Here is a 14,126-nt window from a genome sequence, read left to right as displayed (position 1 = left end):
GAAAATCCACAAGAGGTTTCCTTGTAATATAATAAGTATGCAGGTAGAGTTCTGGTAAGCATATAAATATGCGCATTAAGCAAGTTTACAGCTGTTTATGGCCAACGACTAAGCAAACAACTTGAAAAACACAACACCAAAGTCTTCGTTTGTTTTCTATCTTCTTGCCTCTCATCTTAATCTCTACTTACCTTTCTCTGCCATAAATACTTCAAATTTTGTGGCTGTTCTAAAAAGGCTGTGATTTCTACCTCCTTCTTACGATATAATATCCTCTTGTCCCCCTCCCTGTCACCATCCTCCTCACCTGGTCTATCCGGTACTTGATTTTGCAATCTTGGCCCTCTTGACGGGATCTTAATACCCGAAGCTCAATAGGTGGTACACTTAGAGCTCACCTCCTGGTAGGACTCCGTCATTTTACACATAGCATCATGGCTAATGGTATTGATTTGTTATACTATAGACTTCCGGTCAAACTCTTTACCTCTATAAATTCGTTCACAGTGGACCACAGAAATGTCCGTCTCCTCCAGGGTATAATGATCGAGCGCAAGGCCCAATTGGCACAAGTGAGGGAGCTATATAACCCCACGTGTGTCGATGAGGTCGAAATCGTGCTGTCAATTTTCCTAAACTTGGAATCCGTCAACCGAGAAATCGACGCTCTCATAGGAGTCTCCAAGTTGATAAACTTCGGTGACGATGAAGCCAATGTTGCTGCTTGTAATCGTGGTTTTTCTCTAAAGCGCAGCCTCGTTGCACATGGCAGTGAGTGCCAGCCAGACCACCCGGACTGCTTTGTCCTGAAGCCCCTTGAGATGGAGAGCCCTTTAAATCTCTCTGTTGAAGAAAGCCGCCAGAGACTGGACCTTATTTTGAAGACATTCGACCTCGATGCTGAGCAAAAAATGGCGTTCCACGCCTCGGTGCTTCAGTTGGCTGCCGGGATATCACTCGTCCAAGGCAATGTAATTGCGGCGTCATCAAATACCGCAGTTGATCAATTATCCGTCAAGATAATCCAAGCTCTCTCCCTGTTTGATAAGCAAGTCCAATCATGGTTTGGTTACTTTTGCGCGCGTACCAACAACAAAGGACCAAGTCTCCAATCAGCGCGATGATTTTGCTCGTCGCCCTAGGCGGTCATTGACAGGCTCGAAAGAGGGTAAAGACAAAGAGACCCCACGCCCTTATGAGCTAAACTCAAAGGTATGGCGGTATGCTCTTGATAACCCTGAGCAGCCTGACTGCAGAGACCTCTGGCGCTGCCTCCAGGTGAATGCCAAACCTAGCAAGCAAAAAGAGAGCTACAAGAAAATGGCAATCAGGGGACTCAATTGCAACGACGCACTCCAATGCCTGGTCAAATACTGTATTCGAAGCACTTAAACCCGACTTCCCCCTTTGCGATGAGGCCAGAGCAAAGAAGCGGAGACATGCATTCCCTTGTCCTACCCAAGTATCCGCGGCGTTGTTCTCGTTGGGGATATCCAACAGCTCCTGCCGGTGCTTGTCTCGGAGCATATACAAAATGAGGCTAGCGCGTTGCTGAAACGATCCTACATGGAGCGATTACGGGAGAGCAGCGGATATCCTCACATCATGCTGGTGAAATGTTACCGGTCCCGCCCCGGCCTTACCGAGTTCAACAGCCAGAACATTTACAGTGGCAAGCTCGAGTCTGGCTTTAACGAGACGGGTTTCAATCGGGGATTCTATGTTTGGAGCTGTTTCACACGCTCAAGGCACTACTTCAAGGGCAACGGGCTTGCGGATATCTGTCGTTTGTCTATCAGCGTTGACTCCTATGCTACTCACCCCGAGGAGAGCATGTCCTGGTATAATAAAGAACAGGAAACTGCGATGATTGATCTCCAGCAAAGCTATTCTGCTTCCGGACACCGCATAACTTGCGGATTGAGCCCAAGAATATCATGATCATACAATCCATATGCAGACCAGAGACGCCTTATCCAACAAATGCTCCGCCAGAGGGGCCAGAAAGTTGGTTACAACCTGTCAATTGATTCCGCGCAAGGAGGCGAGGCGCATCTCGTTCTGTACGGTCTAACAAAGCCAAGTGAGCGCCCCTTGAATCTTGGCTTCATCACGGAATCAGGCCGCATCAATGTTGCGCTTACCCGTGCCCGACAAGTGCAAGTAACTTTTGGGAACATCAAGGCATGGACTCTGGCTGTTGTCAAAGAGATGGCTACAAGGTACCGTGGCAGGGATTCTCTCCTAGCCAAATTCTTGCAGGATGTGTCTGCCAAAGGGGACACGCTCACCTGGGCTGGCAAGAAAACCGTTCAGGAAGAAGTGCCTCCAGTTGGGTTTACTGGATATGTCCATCACGATGCCCATAGACAACAGCGGCCCAATATCCCTCCTCCGCCACTCCTGGAGCCTCCTGTAGAAGCCCTCGCTCGAAAGCCAGCAAGTGCAGTTCCTGCAGCTCCAGCACCGGGACTGTCAAAGAATGGTCCAAAAGTCATCGCGCGTCCGTCTCCTATGAGTGCTAACCCGCCAACCCGTCCTGCTCCAAAGTCGAAAACTGCGGACCAAGGGCAGAAAATTACCGCTTGGAACGGACCAGTCTGGGACCCGAAGCCTGAGCCAGCTAGTCGCCAGACAGAAGCGCAGGAGACTACCCGGGTATGGAAAAAGCCCAAAGACAGAGGCACATCCATGCCGGCTGTTGAAAAGCTGTCGATAAAGTCGGAGTCTTATCCTGTTAACATGCCCAGTCCAGGAGGCCTAGCATCCTCAAGGTACGCAACCACAGAGACTCCGAGTATCAACAGCCAGCCCCAGCACATCGATCCCCAGGCTTGGGAGCAGCCAAGCGATTCGCTCAAGCTCGCCCAAAGATCACTCAAGAGGCAGATTCTGCAGACGCGAATCGAGCTGTGCGATGCCGAGGATGCGAGAGACCAGGAGAGCACTGACGCAGAAAAAAGGCAAGCGTTGAGGAACTACCAACGAATCGACCACAAGCTACAGCTGCTAGAGTTGGATTTGGAAGAGGAAGCCTGACTGAACTCCACAAGGAACTCTCCTTCAACTCTCCCATGCCGGGGCTAGACGCTCCCCTTGTCTTTCTGCTCCAGCCAAATCAATCTGAGAACCCACTGTACATACATGGCCCAAAATTGCCCGTTTCTCCTTTCTTTGTTTCTACTTTAGTCTCACAGTGGACCATTCGTGGCCGCTGCTAAAGGCGAGAGTAGGGCTTGGAGGATGGTTGCAGGAGACTTGGTTGTTTTTCTTTTTCTTTTTTTCCCCCCTCCTTGTGCTTTTTATTTTGATTTATTTAGTTCTCGGTATGTTTATTTCTTTTCTTTTCTTTTCTTTTATTCCGAGGTTCAATTCTACGAGACCCAGCTAGACTTTATTATGTAAATGCATTTGTTCTTTATATCAAGGGCCTGACCAACAGCCATCTCTATTAAAGTAATCGAAAGCTACTCCGAAACCGGTATCAATATATTAAGCCGGGGGGTTATTTCTCCACGGAGTCCGTCTCTCGAGATTAGGTAGGGTTTTATTCTGTGTGAGTAATACATTATCATATTGTGTCATATCATGATGGCCTGGCCGGACCTGCTGGTTATGTACAAAGGGACAGTAACATGAACAAGTCTTGGGGAGCGATTGGACGATAATAATTGATTATTAAGGTAAGGAAGAGGGAAAGAAACCGGGGGAAAAAGGAGGCTGAGACGTGACTGAGATTGATTTGAAGTCCGCGGCGCCGCGCTGATGCATACATGACTTGGTAGGAACTTAGCGTACACCCATTCGTACAACTGGAACAATTTGTTTCGCATCGTTGTGCTTTTTGATCCTGCTTGTTAGGTCAAGTAGGGAAGGTAGGGAGGGAGCATTAGACTGTTAATGTTGGGAAGGAAGGGAAGTCTAGAATGGTAATCCAGAGGAGGGAAAGTAGGGGTGAGAGTGAAGAGAGGAAGGAAAGGGAGGAAGAAAGGGATAATTATTGGCAAAGGTATCGCGGACGCTGAGGCATCGACATAGGATCGGAAGTCGGGCTGGTATATTTACATGATAGCCAATATCTAGAAGGAGAAAAGGATGGATGCAAGTTGGTCAAAGAAACAGCGCCGGTGAGGGCTTGTGTGTATGCGATTTGGGTATATCATCAAACAGGACATAAAAAAAACAAAGGAGAGATGGAATAATATCTGTCATGCACTCGTGATTGGGGAACGTTAGGGATAGGTATGGGGAAGAGAACGGATCAGGCTACGAAAGCCCGTCTAGTCATCGTCATCAATGTCCGTACGGCCTTCAGGGTCTCGCCCTCTGGAACGCCTGTGTTGGGCAAATTTTGGCGGTATAATTTGGTCGTTGAGACTCCGGCTGTCTCATTTTTGCCTGGAGTACGGTCGGGATCGTCATCGCCGACGTCACCGTCAGGGGTGACTTTAATGCTGGAGCTGATGGACGCCGAGTGGAAGCGGGAGCTTAGTGGGAGCTGATACTGGACAACTCCACCAACGATCAACTCAAAGGGATGCTGAAGCACTCGTTCCCACCGCTCTGTACCACCCTTTTCGGTACTATTCCCGGGTCGGGCGAGACGTATCTGGCCCTTCGAAGTTGAAGGTGCATGATTCCAAGGCGACGCTTCGAAGGTTAGAGCAGAGTCTAGGCGGAAAACGCGGCCAATGAGCATGGTCTGGGGGTCGCCGGCTGGGTCATCTGGTATGGGATCGGTGCCCTTGTCCACACCACCATCCTGGGTATGTGTCAACTGATCCGACAAGCCGGCGGCATTGTCACAAACCAGCCCGTCAGCACACCGAGCTGTGCGAGCAATATCAGCACGTCTCCTGCGTTCCAGCCGCGGAAATCGGGTCAGATCAGAGTCATGATCGCGCCAGAACTTATCGGTTCCGACGTAGCGACTTTTAGCAAAGATATTGACGTCAATATCGTCAATAACCACGGGAAATAGGTTCGGATTAACGGCTTGCACATTGAGATCCAGCATAAGCTCCTGCTCGGAAGCAAGCACGTTCTGAATCTCAAGGACTTTGACGTCGAGGAGAGGTTTCGTTATGGCTACGATAAACGAAGTGCCCCCACCGACAAGGAGCAAAAACAACACACTGATCAGAACACACGCTCCGTATCGAGAAAACCAGCTGCGATGCCGTTGTTGCATATATTCCATCTGTCGTAAGCTTGCGCTATTCGGTCGTCGACCACCACGGCCGCGTGTTTGGCGCGGAGACGCCACCAAGGGCGTTCTTTCATCGTCCGCACCCTCGGCATCGAAATCGTAGCCGTACACATCGCCAGCTTTCTTGTAACTATTCATGGTCCGATAATTCGGGCTGCTGCGAGATCCCGGCTGTCTGGCCTGTCGAAATGCGCTTCCGATAAAATGCCGGGGGGACTTTTGCCCTTGAGAATGAGGGAATGGCGAGTCGTTGTCGAACAGAGACGGATACACCTGCCGCCCATGACGTCCGATATGGTGACGGGGAGTATGTGTGCCATTACCGTCTACTCTCGCGTGGGATCTGGGGATTTCGTCCACATCACCGTCCACGCTGCTAGTATACGGATTATTTGTGAACTTCATGCTCCGTTTACCCGTGACACTGTGGTTAGTTTCCCTCATTGGAGGGCGGCTCCGGCCAGCTAGCTGATCCACCTGGCTTGCCATCGATGTTGCACTGGGTGTACGAGAATGGTACCTGTTCTGCCGCGGGGGGTACTGATCTGGAGGGTTAGACTCGTAGACAAACGTCTCGTCCGAGTCTGATACATCGGCTTCATCGACGGCGCTAGCTACCTTAGCTTCAAAAATGTCGGCTTTTGAAGACGCAGTGCCACTGGTAAGGGGAGCGGGTTTTCGGACCCTTCTCTTCTCTTTCTTGGGGCGAATGGTTTCGGTACTAGGTTTCATTCGCAAAGTGCCTGCATCTACCCTGCCGGAACCTCGATCGCCAGTTCCAACTCCCAGAGAAACTTGGGGAATGGATGTGACTGTTTCAGTCTCGACGATCATGTTTCGAACAGAGCCATCGGCAGGTTTTGTGCGGGACCCACCGCTCAACGAGGTAGATGACCGCTTGGGGGCGACGGTATTGCTGGGTTTATTCGCCGCGAATGAGGGGCGCCTTCGATTCTCTTCCAGTTGCTCCGAGCTCTTATTCCCGCCGCTATCACTCCCACTTTCGTGATGGAGCCTTAAGGCTTTCGGAGTGGCATCTTCGTCAATCTTTTCTAATCTAGTATCCTCCGGAGTCGGCTGAAGAAGTATAGTATCGGTCGACGGAGTAGATTGATCGCTAGCCATCTCCTGGACGGTTTCAAGGGCGGGGCCGGAACCATTGACGCCTCTATTCACGGCGCGCGGCGCGCTCCTGTCCGACTTGGTGGCATGTTCGTCGCCCGTGGGCTGAGTTCGTTTGCTCGATGTGTTCGGCTGGTTTGGTTCAGGTTCCGACCGCCGTGATCCGGCCCATAACAGCATATTGGACTTGTCTGGGCTAGGTGCATCGGAAGCCGGTTCGACATTGGCGGGAGGGCTGAGAATGAGCGGTATATTGGGCTGGGACGGTCCTCGTTGCGCGGTAGTCGCGGGTGGGAACTTACCCGGACCAGGACTCGGACTTGTTGTAGCAGACCGATTTGGACTGGGTTCGATATTGCGTTTCCGTGAGCGAGAAGAAACGCGGGAGGTCGATGTCGATGAAGAGTTGCGAGGTCGGTGCGAGGAGCGGGAAGGGGAGGGTTCGCGGGAGGATAAAGCGGAGTTTGTGGTTGAAGGAGGGCCGGAAGCACCTTGAACCGGGTGCGAGGGTTTGGGCAACTGCGAAACGAAGGGGACGTGGCCTTGGGGTTTGGTGGTCGAACGTGGCAGGTCCTTCATGTCCCCGTCACTGGCGGATTTTCGGGGAAGAGATGAGGGAGGCACATCATCTTGGGCAGCTTTGGGTCCACCTGTGCCGTTCAGGTAAGGCGACCTCTCGGGTTCCACAGCCATGATCTTCGTTGAGTCGGATTGGTGCTAATAAGCCCATGAGAAGTCAGGGGGGCCCGAGAGGGAAGCAGGCTGCAGAAAGAGAACAAAATAATAAAAAGTCGAGCAGTTAGAAAATTTGAAAGAAGAGAAAAAGAAAATAACGGCGGGAAGGGGCGGCGGGAAGACGGTTTGGCAGGCGATAATAGGGCGGAAAATGACAACGAAAATGGAAAAGGCCAAACAGAGCCTGAACAAGGCACCAGAGACTCTTCTGGACCCCAAAGTCAGCCAAAGAGCGGAGAGACCGATGCGTTGGATGACAGTGATTGACTGATGTCGCACAGAGCGCGTTACATGGGGGAGAGAATTGGCAGACGAATAGTCAACGGCCACATGCTGATGGGGAAGATACCGAAGTTCGAAGTCGCAAATCACGGCCGCTCAATGGAGGTGACTCTGAACGAATCAATCAAAAGTGGAATGGGGGTCCAAGTCGTCAAGGTTATGGCAGGCAGAAGAAAACCAGGAATGCAGATGACGGTGTGGATGCAGCAAGCTGCCGCACATAACCTGACCAGAAGACGGTGTGGTAGGTTTGTTGAATGTCTTGAACAAGCTCCGGCCCCGTTAGCTTACGGAAGATCCGAGGAAAACGCCGGGCTGAGTGAGATGGGAGGAACCGGCCAGGAACCGCACAAGGCCCCAAAGCCCCAGGAGGAGTGGCTCTCGTTCGACGACTTCCGCAACACGTCTCTTGACCTTCACCGGTGTCCGTTGGGGTTGATCAACTCGATTAAGACTCAGGCTCCAGTGCTCAGGGGCGGGGAATGGTGAGAGACCCAATGAAGCGAGCCCACGTCAAACAGTGAGAGGGACGAGCCTAGCGTGGGAGGGCCGAGAGGAGAATCCGGGGAGGATGCAGGCAATTTGGCAAGGAGTTGCGGTGGGGAGTCCTGTCGGCGCACGTCGGTTGACCGCTGTCAGCGTGGTCAGCCTGGCCAGGGATGTTGACTGAGAAGAGAGGATGATGTAGAGAAGAAGAAAAGAAAGATGAAGCAACGAGGGGGACTGGGGAACGATGAAACCAGAGTCGTGGTTGTTTGGTTGGGGGGCTCCTTGTTGTGGTTCTGGAAGGTTGAGGCAATACCGGTCTGTAACGGGGGCATGTGACTTTTACCTGCGAAAGGTGTTTTGTTGCCCGGTAATAATGGTCACCCACATGCGAGTTTCTTACCGTCATGATGACTTCATCGCCCGCTGTGGAAAAGCTCTTGGCCGGAGTTCTCGTCCAGGGCGCTGTCTCGGGATTGGAGGATGGAAGGTCTGGCCTCATCGGTCCAAAGTCGGCTTTTTATTATCATTGGTTCAAGATCTATGTGCTCCAAAACAGCCGTTTATTGAAGAAACAGACAGCCACCCCAGTCATCCAACGCCTGAGAAGCCACAGCAACCCTCCATCTACATATACCCATATGATACTCAAGAAAAAAGATAACCATCGTCGCAATCGCTGCAAGCAACTGGACCAGTACATAAATTGTTCAGACGATTTTGTACACCCGTTTCGCAATGAGGAAAGACACGAACGCGAAAATGACCAAGCCAGCCGTGACTAACGTGAGAAGGGGTGAAATTAGTCATCTTTCCAAGCCATCTGAGGGGAGGGATTTCCTACTTGACCAGAACCATGTCAAGCTCTCCACATCCTGACCAGGCACTCTCACGTTCATCCCCCACATACCGCATATAATGTTGAGGGGAAGGACAATTGTTCCCAGTACGGTAAGCTTTCCCAGCACGTCTGCTGTCTGTTCTTGCCGCTCGTTCATGTGGATGTTGATCTGCGCAAGGTAGTTGCTATGCGCGCGTGACAGGAGCCTACAGAAACCGAGTTAGTCAAAGCCCGTATCAGAGGCAACAGAGAAAAGAAACCAGGGCGAAACACGCACGTTTCATAGTAGGTCAAGCTGCTGGTCATTGTCATGAGGTGGTCCTGGATATCGCCCAGATACAGACCTATTTCCGACTTGGGAGCTACCTCCCAATGCTCATTACACCTTTTGGCAAACCCCTTGACGACGTCCGCCTTGTTACTCAACAGCCGGTACATCCCCATCACTTTCTTGCGACACATACCCACACGGCGCAACATTTCGCCGGGGCCCAGATCCACGTTCTTTGCCTTCTCATCTTTCGGGCTCGAACTCGCGGTAGCTTCGTCAGAATGCATATGCATGATCATTTCATCGATATCGTCAACCTCATCTTCAATCGCTTGAATCAAGGGCCCGAAGACGTCGGTGATGTCATCAATGAGAGCATATGAGATCCAATCCGAGCTCAAGATCAAGTAGTCCATCAGTTGCCGGATGCGCCGTCGAACATTCGCCGGGTGAGGTGTCTGCGAGAAATGGAAGGATAAAATACCCTCACGGAAGACGACGACGTAGAAATTCACAGGCTGTAGATAGCACTCGTTGTTTGGGTCTTGCTCAAACGTCCGATAATTAACGAAGTAATAGTTGCGAAACAGCTCCACCTTCTCACGGGCTTCCTGCATCATGATATCCTCCGCTGTCAGCGCATGGATACCAAATGCTTTGGAGATCACCCGCATCTCCGCATCAGTCGGGCAAGTAACGTCAAGCCAGAATGTGGGTCGAGGTCCGTATCGTTTTTGTTTCGGGTGAGCTTGTGCCTGATCCCTCGCCGTATTATCGCCTGATGCTCGCCCTTCCGACATAGCTTCGCTGATCATTGACGTCCTGAGCTGCGATCTCTGATCCGAAGGGGGATGCAAATCGTGATTGTTCGGGGTCGCCGTCCCGGTACCCGAACTGTGATTTGAACTACGGTTGCCCATTGTTGGGCCATCACTGGGCCGATGTTCTGAATCACTTTCCTCGTCATCAGAGGAATCCTCAAGTTCAGGGGGATCTGGAATGAAAAGTTCACGGAAGCTAGCCCCTGGTTGGACCAGCTCCGAAATCGTTTGCGCGTGGATAGTGCTTTGGAACTCTTCGTTGAAGTAGGTAAATCGATACGGTGCCTCGTCCTCCTCGTGCCTCCAGAATCGGTACTGAGGGCGAAGGCGGCCTTCGATCAGCATCGGCTCGCTGATTTTCTTCGCACGAAGGACGCCCGTCCGTTCCTCTTTTTCCTCACGACTCCAATCTTCCAAAACAGACAGATCTGGCCACTCCTTAAATCGTCGTCTACGACGCTCATCTCCTCGCGATAGTGCTGGAGCGCATTCTTCCGGTATTTCAGAAACGTCCTCTTGCGGGAAGCAAACGTCTTCCTCAGCCGGAACTGTCCGGCGTCGGTGAAGCCCTTCCCGTGGTGTACGCTGTAGAGATGATGCAACAGATCCAGGGGGACTTTTAGACGGCTGGGCGGTGCCCTCGACATCAATGACCATGTCATGTGGCGGAGATGGTTCAATTCGGTTGTCCGGGGACCGGCCGAGGCCAAAATCGAACTCCGTACCTGTTACGACGGCATCGTTGTACCCTATTTCTGGGCCCAACTTCGGCGTCGAAGGTACTGACGGGGGATTATTGATATCATAGCTTGGGACGTCACGGGGAGACCGCTCTGATGACGGAGATCGCGCCGATTGTCGACGATGACGGAATGAGAACGGCCTCGATCTGGAATCTGCCCCGTATCGGAGAGGTCTTGTCGTATGGCTAGAGGAAGGCCTCATCAATGGTGTCCGATCATCCACTTCCTCTCGCTCGCTATCGTCTGGGTATCCGCCCTGCCCGCGATTCAAAAAGTCCTGGGGGCTTGGATTGGGCCCTCGGAAGGAAGTTGATATCGAACCAGGCCTGAAAGACTGCGCTAGCCGGCTCTCTCTCCGTGGCCGCATCATCGGTTGCTCCCTAATACAGACAACCCCGGCTCGTCAGTTGGAAGCCTGGTAGGAACTGCGAAATGGCAGGGTTAGACATACCGGTGATCCAGCAAAGCATCACTCTCCAGGCTAGTGTTGCTCAAGTCTCCTCCAAGCTTGTAAAACGGCGTCGGGCCCCGAGCTCTGGCTTGATTTCCCGCCATCACATTCAAGGTCTCGGTTTCAGGGACTGTGGGAGGAGCGTCAGGTTGCGAGTCCTCAGGAGCAAGAAAGGACTGCCTGCGATTCCGACGTCTTCGATGTCGGTTTCTCTTCCGCTTGGGCTTGGTTGAGCCTGATCTACTGCCCGTATCTTGATCCAGCCTCGTTTGTTCGGAAGGTTGATCGTGAAGGGCCGAGGCTCCTGCAGGCCTGGTAGGGGAACGGCCATTGCCCACGAAGGGCATCCTCGGGAAAGGCGAGCTTTGTGACGTGGAATGTGGACGAGACATTGTGGGCGTCAGCGGCTGAGTTGGATCTAATTGGGCTAATTGCTTATCAGAACGAAAGTAGTCAACAGAACCACCCCTCTCTGAGGAAGGTGAGTAACCAAAGACACTGCGTCCGGGTAAGGGAAAGCGTATGCAAAACTCAAGGTTATGCAGCAGGCGATCCGACTAGGGAAGTGGCTTGGGCATGTTCAGGGACAATTCAGCGCCAGCCCGGACAGGACGAAAGTGACGCCAGTCGAAGGATATGGTGGAACATGGGCACAGCAAGACGAGGTTGGCTGCATGAAGATCGTTTACGGGCCAAGGCTGAAACGGCGGACGAAACAACTGGATTGGACGAGAGGATCGCAAGATGGGGGCACAAGGCAAAGCCGGGAACTTCGTGTTGGAACTTGGATGGCCGTCTGGAACTGGTGCAAGGGAACCACGGTCATGTGATCTAGGTGGCTTCATTTCGCCGATGATGTCACAATTCACCGCATTATCACATGACGAATAATCCCAGAGGGGGCACACGCTTTGGGGGCCTGAGGCCGAAGCCCTGAACGTGAAATCTCCTGCCACGGCGAGGCTGAGATAAAGCATGGCTGTTAGGCGTCGGCTGCTGAATTCAGCCTTTATCGGAGTTGTGCCTTGGGCGGCATTAGAACCGTCATGCCGAGGATTTTCCGCCCTATCCAGATAGTTGAGCACTGCCCAGCGGCAAGACGAGACGAGATGCTTGACATACACTCGTCAATCTAGGAGGCATTTGTCGAATAGGGTAATAACAGTCGGAAATGTCCTTTGAGATCAGCTACGATGCCATCCTGGCGAGATTCGATGACCTAGTCGCGAGGAAGGCTATCCACTACGCACCGCGAAGCACAGTCCAGCTTGAAGACGACGGGTTTGCAGTGAGAACTTCCTCCTAAAGCTCAACCTGTGGCTAATCAGCTTGTAGCTCGAATTCCACATTAGCACATCACTCTCACAGAAGCCCCAGGACGGATATCCCGTCTGCGGACATGATGATCCCACCTCTGAGAAACCAGAATGTTTCGGACTGGGGAGTGATATCGGGAATGGTGACCCAGGTGTCCTGATCGAAGCTATTCACAAGACGCATGTGCTTGTTTTTGATAAGTTCTGCATTTTTCGGCCACAGCTGCTTCTTTTGACAAGCGACTCGTATCGGCGGCAGCGCGAACCGCTGGCCCTAGACGATTTGGCGGTGGCTTGTACAGTCATGACCTGTTTGAATCGACCGCTGTTCCCCATATACAACTGTGGGCCGATAGCAGGCGAGCAGACTGCATAAGCAACTGCAAATACTGACGCGTTCGCCCCGGCTCTTCCCGGGCCGTCAAAACTTTGACCACAAGGCTATACCGTTCCGATGTTTTCTGGGATATCTTTCTCATATTGACATTGGGAGCCCAGACGGCCATATTAAGCTGTTTGAGACATATAATAACTTGCTGGCTGAGGCTAAACTGTCCTTGAGAATAAACGCCGAAAGAGATGGTGATTACTTTCCCCATAATGTCGGCTTGGTCAAGGAGTGGATCATCGTCATCCCCAGGCAGCGGATTGACGTCGAAGGAATGACTGCTGGTACGCCTGGAATGCTAGGCTCAGTCTGTCTGGTTGACGAGCGACGAGCAGCTAGCCGAGTGGAAACGAGTCGGACCGAAGACAGTCCTTGCTGGACTTGGGGTGCCGGCTGAGGCTCTGTGAAAACTTGCAGCATATTAGACATGGAGGCATTCATGCAGAATGCAAGCGAGATTCGGTCATTGTATTCTTCCGCAAAGGACAACGTCCTCCCCAAAGGGGTGCCATTTCACATCCTTCAGTCTCGACGCTGCTATCGCCGTCCCACTTTCGTCGAACCTCCGCTGCGGCGACACAACTACACCCCCCTGTCCCAACCACGTAGGCGCAATCGTAACAATAACAGAGTCCACAAGGCTCTGAAACCGGGGCTCAAGAAGCGAATTGATAACCAACGCTCCCCCCTCAATCATCACACTCCCAAGGCCCTCCAGCTTCAGACACCGCAACAACTCACCCCAGTCAAATCCCCCTTCCCCAGCAGCAGCATCAAGAGAGATGAATTTCCCACCACATCTCTCCAAAAGCTGCCTCTTCTCCGTTGGCACTGATACCCAGGAATCCGTCACAATAAACGGCGCACGTCCCCGACCTTCACGCGCTAGAACCAGAATCTTAGACTCCGAGTCGAAATTCCACCGTGCGCTGGGATCAAGTATGATAGGCCGCGGTTGGCCCTGCAACCCACCCCCGCCGTATCCTCCCACACCTTGAATGCGGCAGTTCAGCCCGGGATTATCTGCAACTGCTGTGCCGACGCCAATTAGAATCGCGTCATGGCGAGAGCGCAGGTAGTGCGTCATTGCTTTTGACTGCGGGCCTGAGAGCATTGTCTGGGTTCCTGGGGAGAGAGATAGGGAGGAGTCTAGCGAGGTTGCGAAGGTAAGGGTTGTGAAGGGAAGGTCTTTCTCAGACACATTGTTTGGGAGGTAAGGCTCTAAAAAGGGCTTTTCTGAGTCGGGAAAGGTAATTGTATCCATTGTGTGGTGCAATCGTTGGGTCGCTCCAGCTGCTGGAAAGAATCGAGCAGTGTGGGCGAGTAAAACCTGAGGCAGAATTTTTTCCAAATTCAGGTTAGCGTCATGCATATGCAGAACCTCTTGAGACAGGAACGACAACAGTCACACATTCATCAAATCCTGCTGTTTGGAAGAGAATTTCATCTCTCGAAGCCAAG

At 52.2% G+C, this 14,126-nt stretch overlaps 7 protein-coding genes across 7 annotated transcripts; 3 read left to right on the top strand and 4 right to left on the bottom strand.

Moving 5' to 3' along the window:
* Positions 1 to 434: 434 nt before the first annotated feature.
* BJX67DRAFT_376121 (uncharacterized protein) lies at positions 435 to 1,124 on the top strand (the record flags this gene model as incomplete). Its single annotated transcript, XM_071031814.1, has 1 exon — positions 435 to 1,124. The coding sequence occupies one exon, from the start codon at positions 435 to 437 to the stop codon at positions 1,122 to 1,124; it is 690 nt and encodes a 229-aa protein (XP_070891275.1).
* Positions 1,125 to 2,645: 1,521 nt separating this feature from the next.
* On the top strand, positions 2,646 to 3,299 carry BJX67DRAFT_339053 (uncharacterized protein). Its single transcript, XM_071027631.1, has one exon. It carries the CDS (start codon positions 2,692 to 2,694, stop codon positions 3,037 to 3,039), a length of 348 nt encoding a protein of 115 aa, XP_070891274.1. The 5' UTR covers positions 2,646 to 2,691; the 3' UTR covers positions 3,040 to 3,299.
* Positions 3,300 to 4,018: 719 nt separating this feature from the next.
* BJX67DRAFT_2078 (putative phospholipid metabolism enzyme regulator) lies at positions 4,019 to 7,180 on the bottom strand. Its single transcript, XM_071025532.1, has one exon. It carries the CDS (start codon positions 7,022 to 7,024, stop codon positions 4,262 to 4,264), a length of 2,763 nt encoding a protein of 920 aa, XP_070891273.1. The 5' UTR covers positions 7,025 to 7,180; the 3' UTR covers positions 4,019 to 4,261.
* A 452-nt stretch (positions 7,181 to 7,632) lies between these two features.
* BJX67DRAFT_2117 (uncharacterized protein) lies at positions 7,633 to 8,533 on the bottom strand. The gene has a single exon (XM_071025603.1). The coding sequence runs from the start codon at positions 8,334 to 8,336 to the stop codon at positions 7,884 to 7,886; it is 453 nt and encodes a 150-aa protein (XP_070891272.1). The 5' UTR covers positions 8,337 to 8,533; the 3' UTR covers positions 7,633 to 7,883.
* Positions 8,534 to 8,582: 49 nt separating this feature from the next.
* Positions 8,583 to 11,435, bottom strand: BJX67DRAFT_2090 (uncharacterized protein). Its single transcript, XM_071025547.1, has 2 exons — positions 10,962 to 11,435; positions 8,583 to 10,890 (listed from the first exon to the last, which is right to left on the bottom strand). The coding sequence occupies exons 1-2, from the start codon at positions 11,351 to 11,353 to the stop codon at positions 8,829 to 8,831; spliced, it is 2,454 nt and encodes an 817-aa protein (XP_070891271.1). The 5' UTR covers positions 11,354 to 11,435; the 3' UTR covers positions 8,583 to 8,828.
* Positions 11,436 to 12,035: 600 nt separating this feature from the next.
* Positions 12,036 to 12,891, top strand: BJX67DRAFT_2102 (uncharacterized protein). Its single transcript, XM_071025571.1, has 2 exons — positions 12,036 to 12,249; positions 12,297 to 12,891. The coding sequence occupies exons 1-2, from the start codon at positions 12,133 to 12,135 to the stop codon at positions 12,651 to 12,653; spliced, it is 474 nt and encodes a 157-aa protein (XP_070891270.1). The 5' UTR covers positions 12,036 to 12,132; the 3' UTR covers positions 12,654 to 12,891.
* On the bottom strand, positions 12,872 to 13,953 carry BJX67DRAFT_2085 (RibD family protein). Its single transcript, XM_071025536.1, has one exon. It carries the CDS (start codon positions 13,927 to 13,929, stop codon positions 13,129 to 13,131), a length of 801 nt encoding a protein of 266 aa, XP_070891269.1. The 5' UTR covers positions 13,930 to 13,953; the 3' UTR covers positions 12,872 to 13,128.
* Positions 13,954 to 14,126: the final 173 nt, after the last annotated feature.

Source organism: Aspergillus lucknowensis, assembly GCF_044049455.1.
Source record: "Aspergillus lucknowensis strain CBS 449.75 chromosome Unknown BJX67scaffold_1, whole genome shotgun sequence".
Lineage (NCBI taxonomy): Eukaryota > Fungi > Ascomycota > Eurotiomycetes > Eurotiales > Aspergillaceae > Aspergillus > Aspergillus lucknowensis.
The sequence above is the reverse complement of the archived record's forward strand: the minus strand, read 5'-3'. Positions and strand labels throughout refer to the sequence as shown.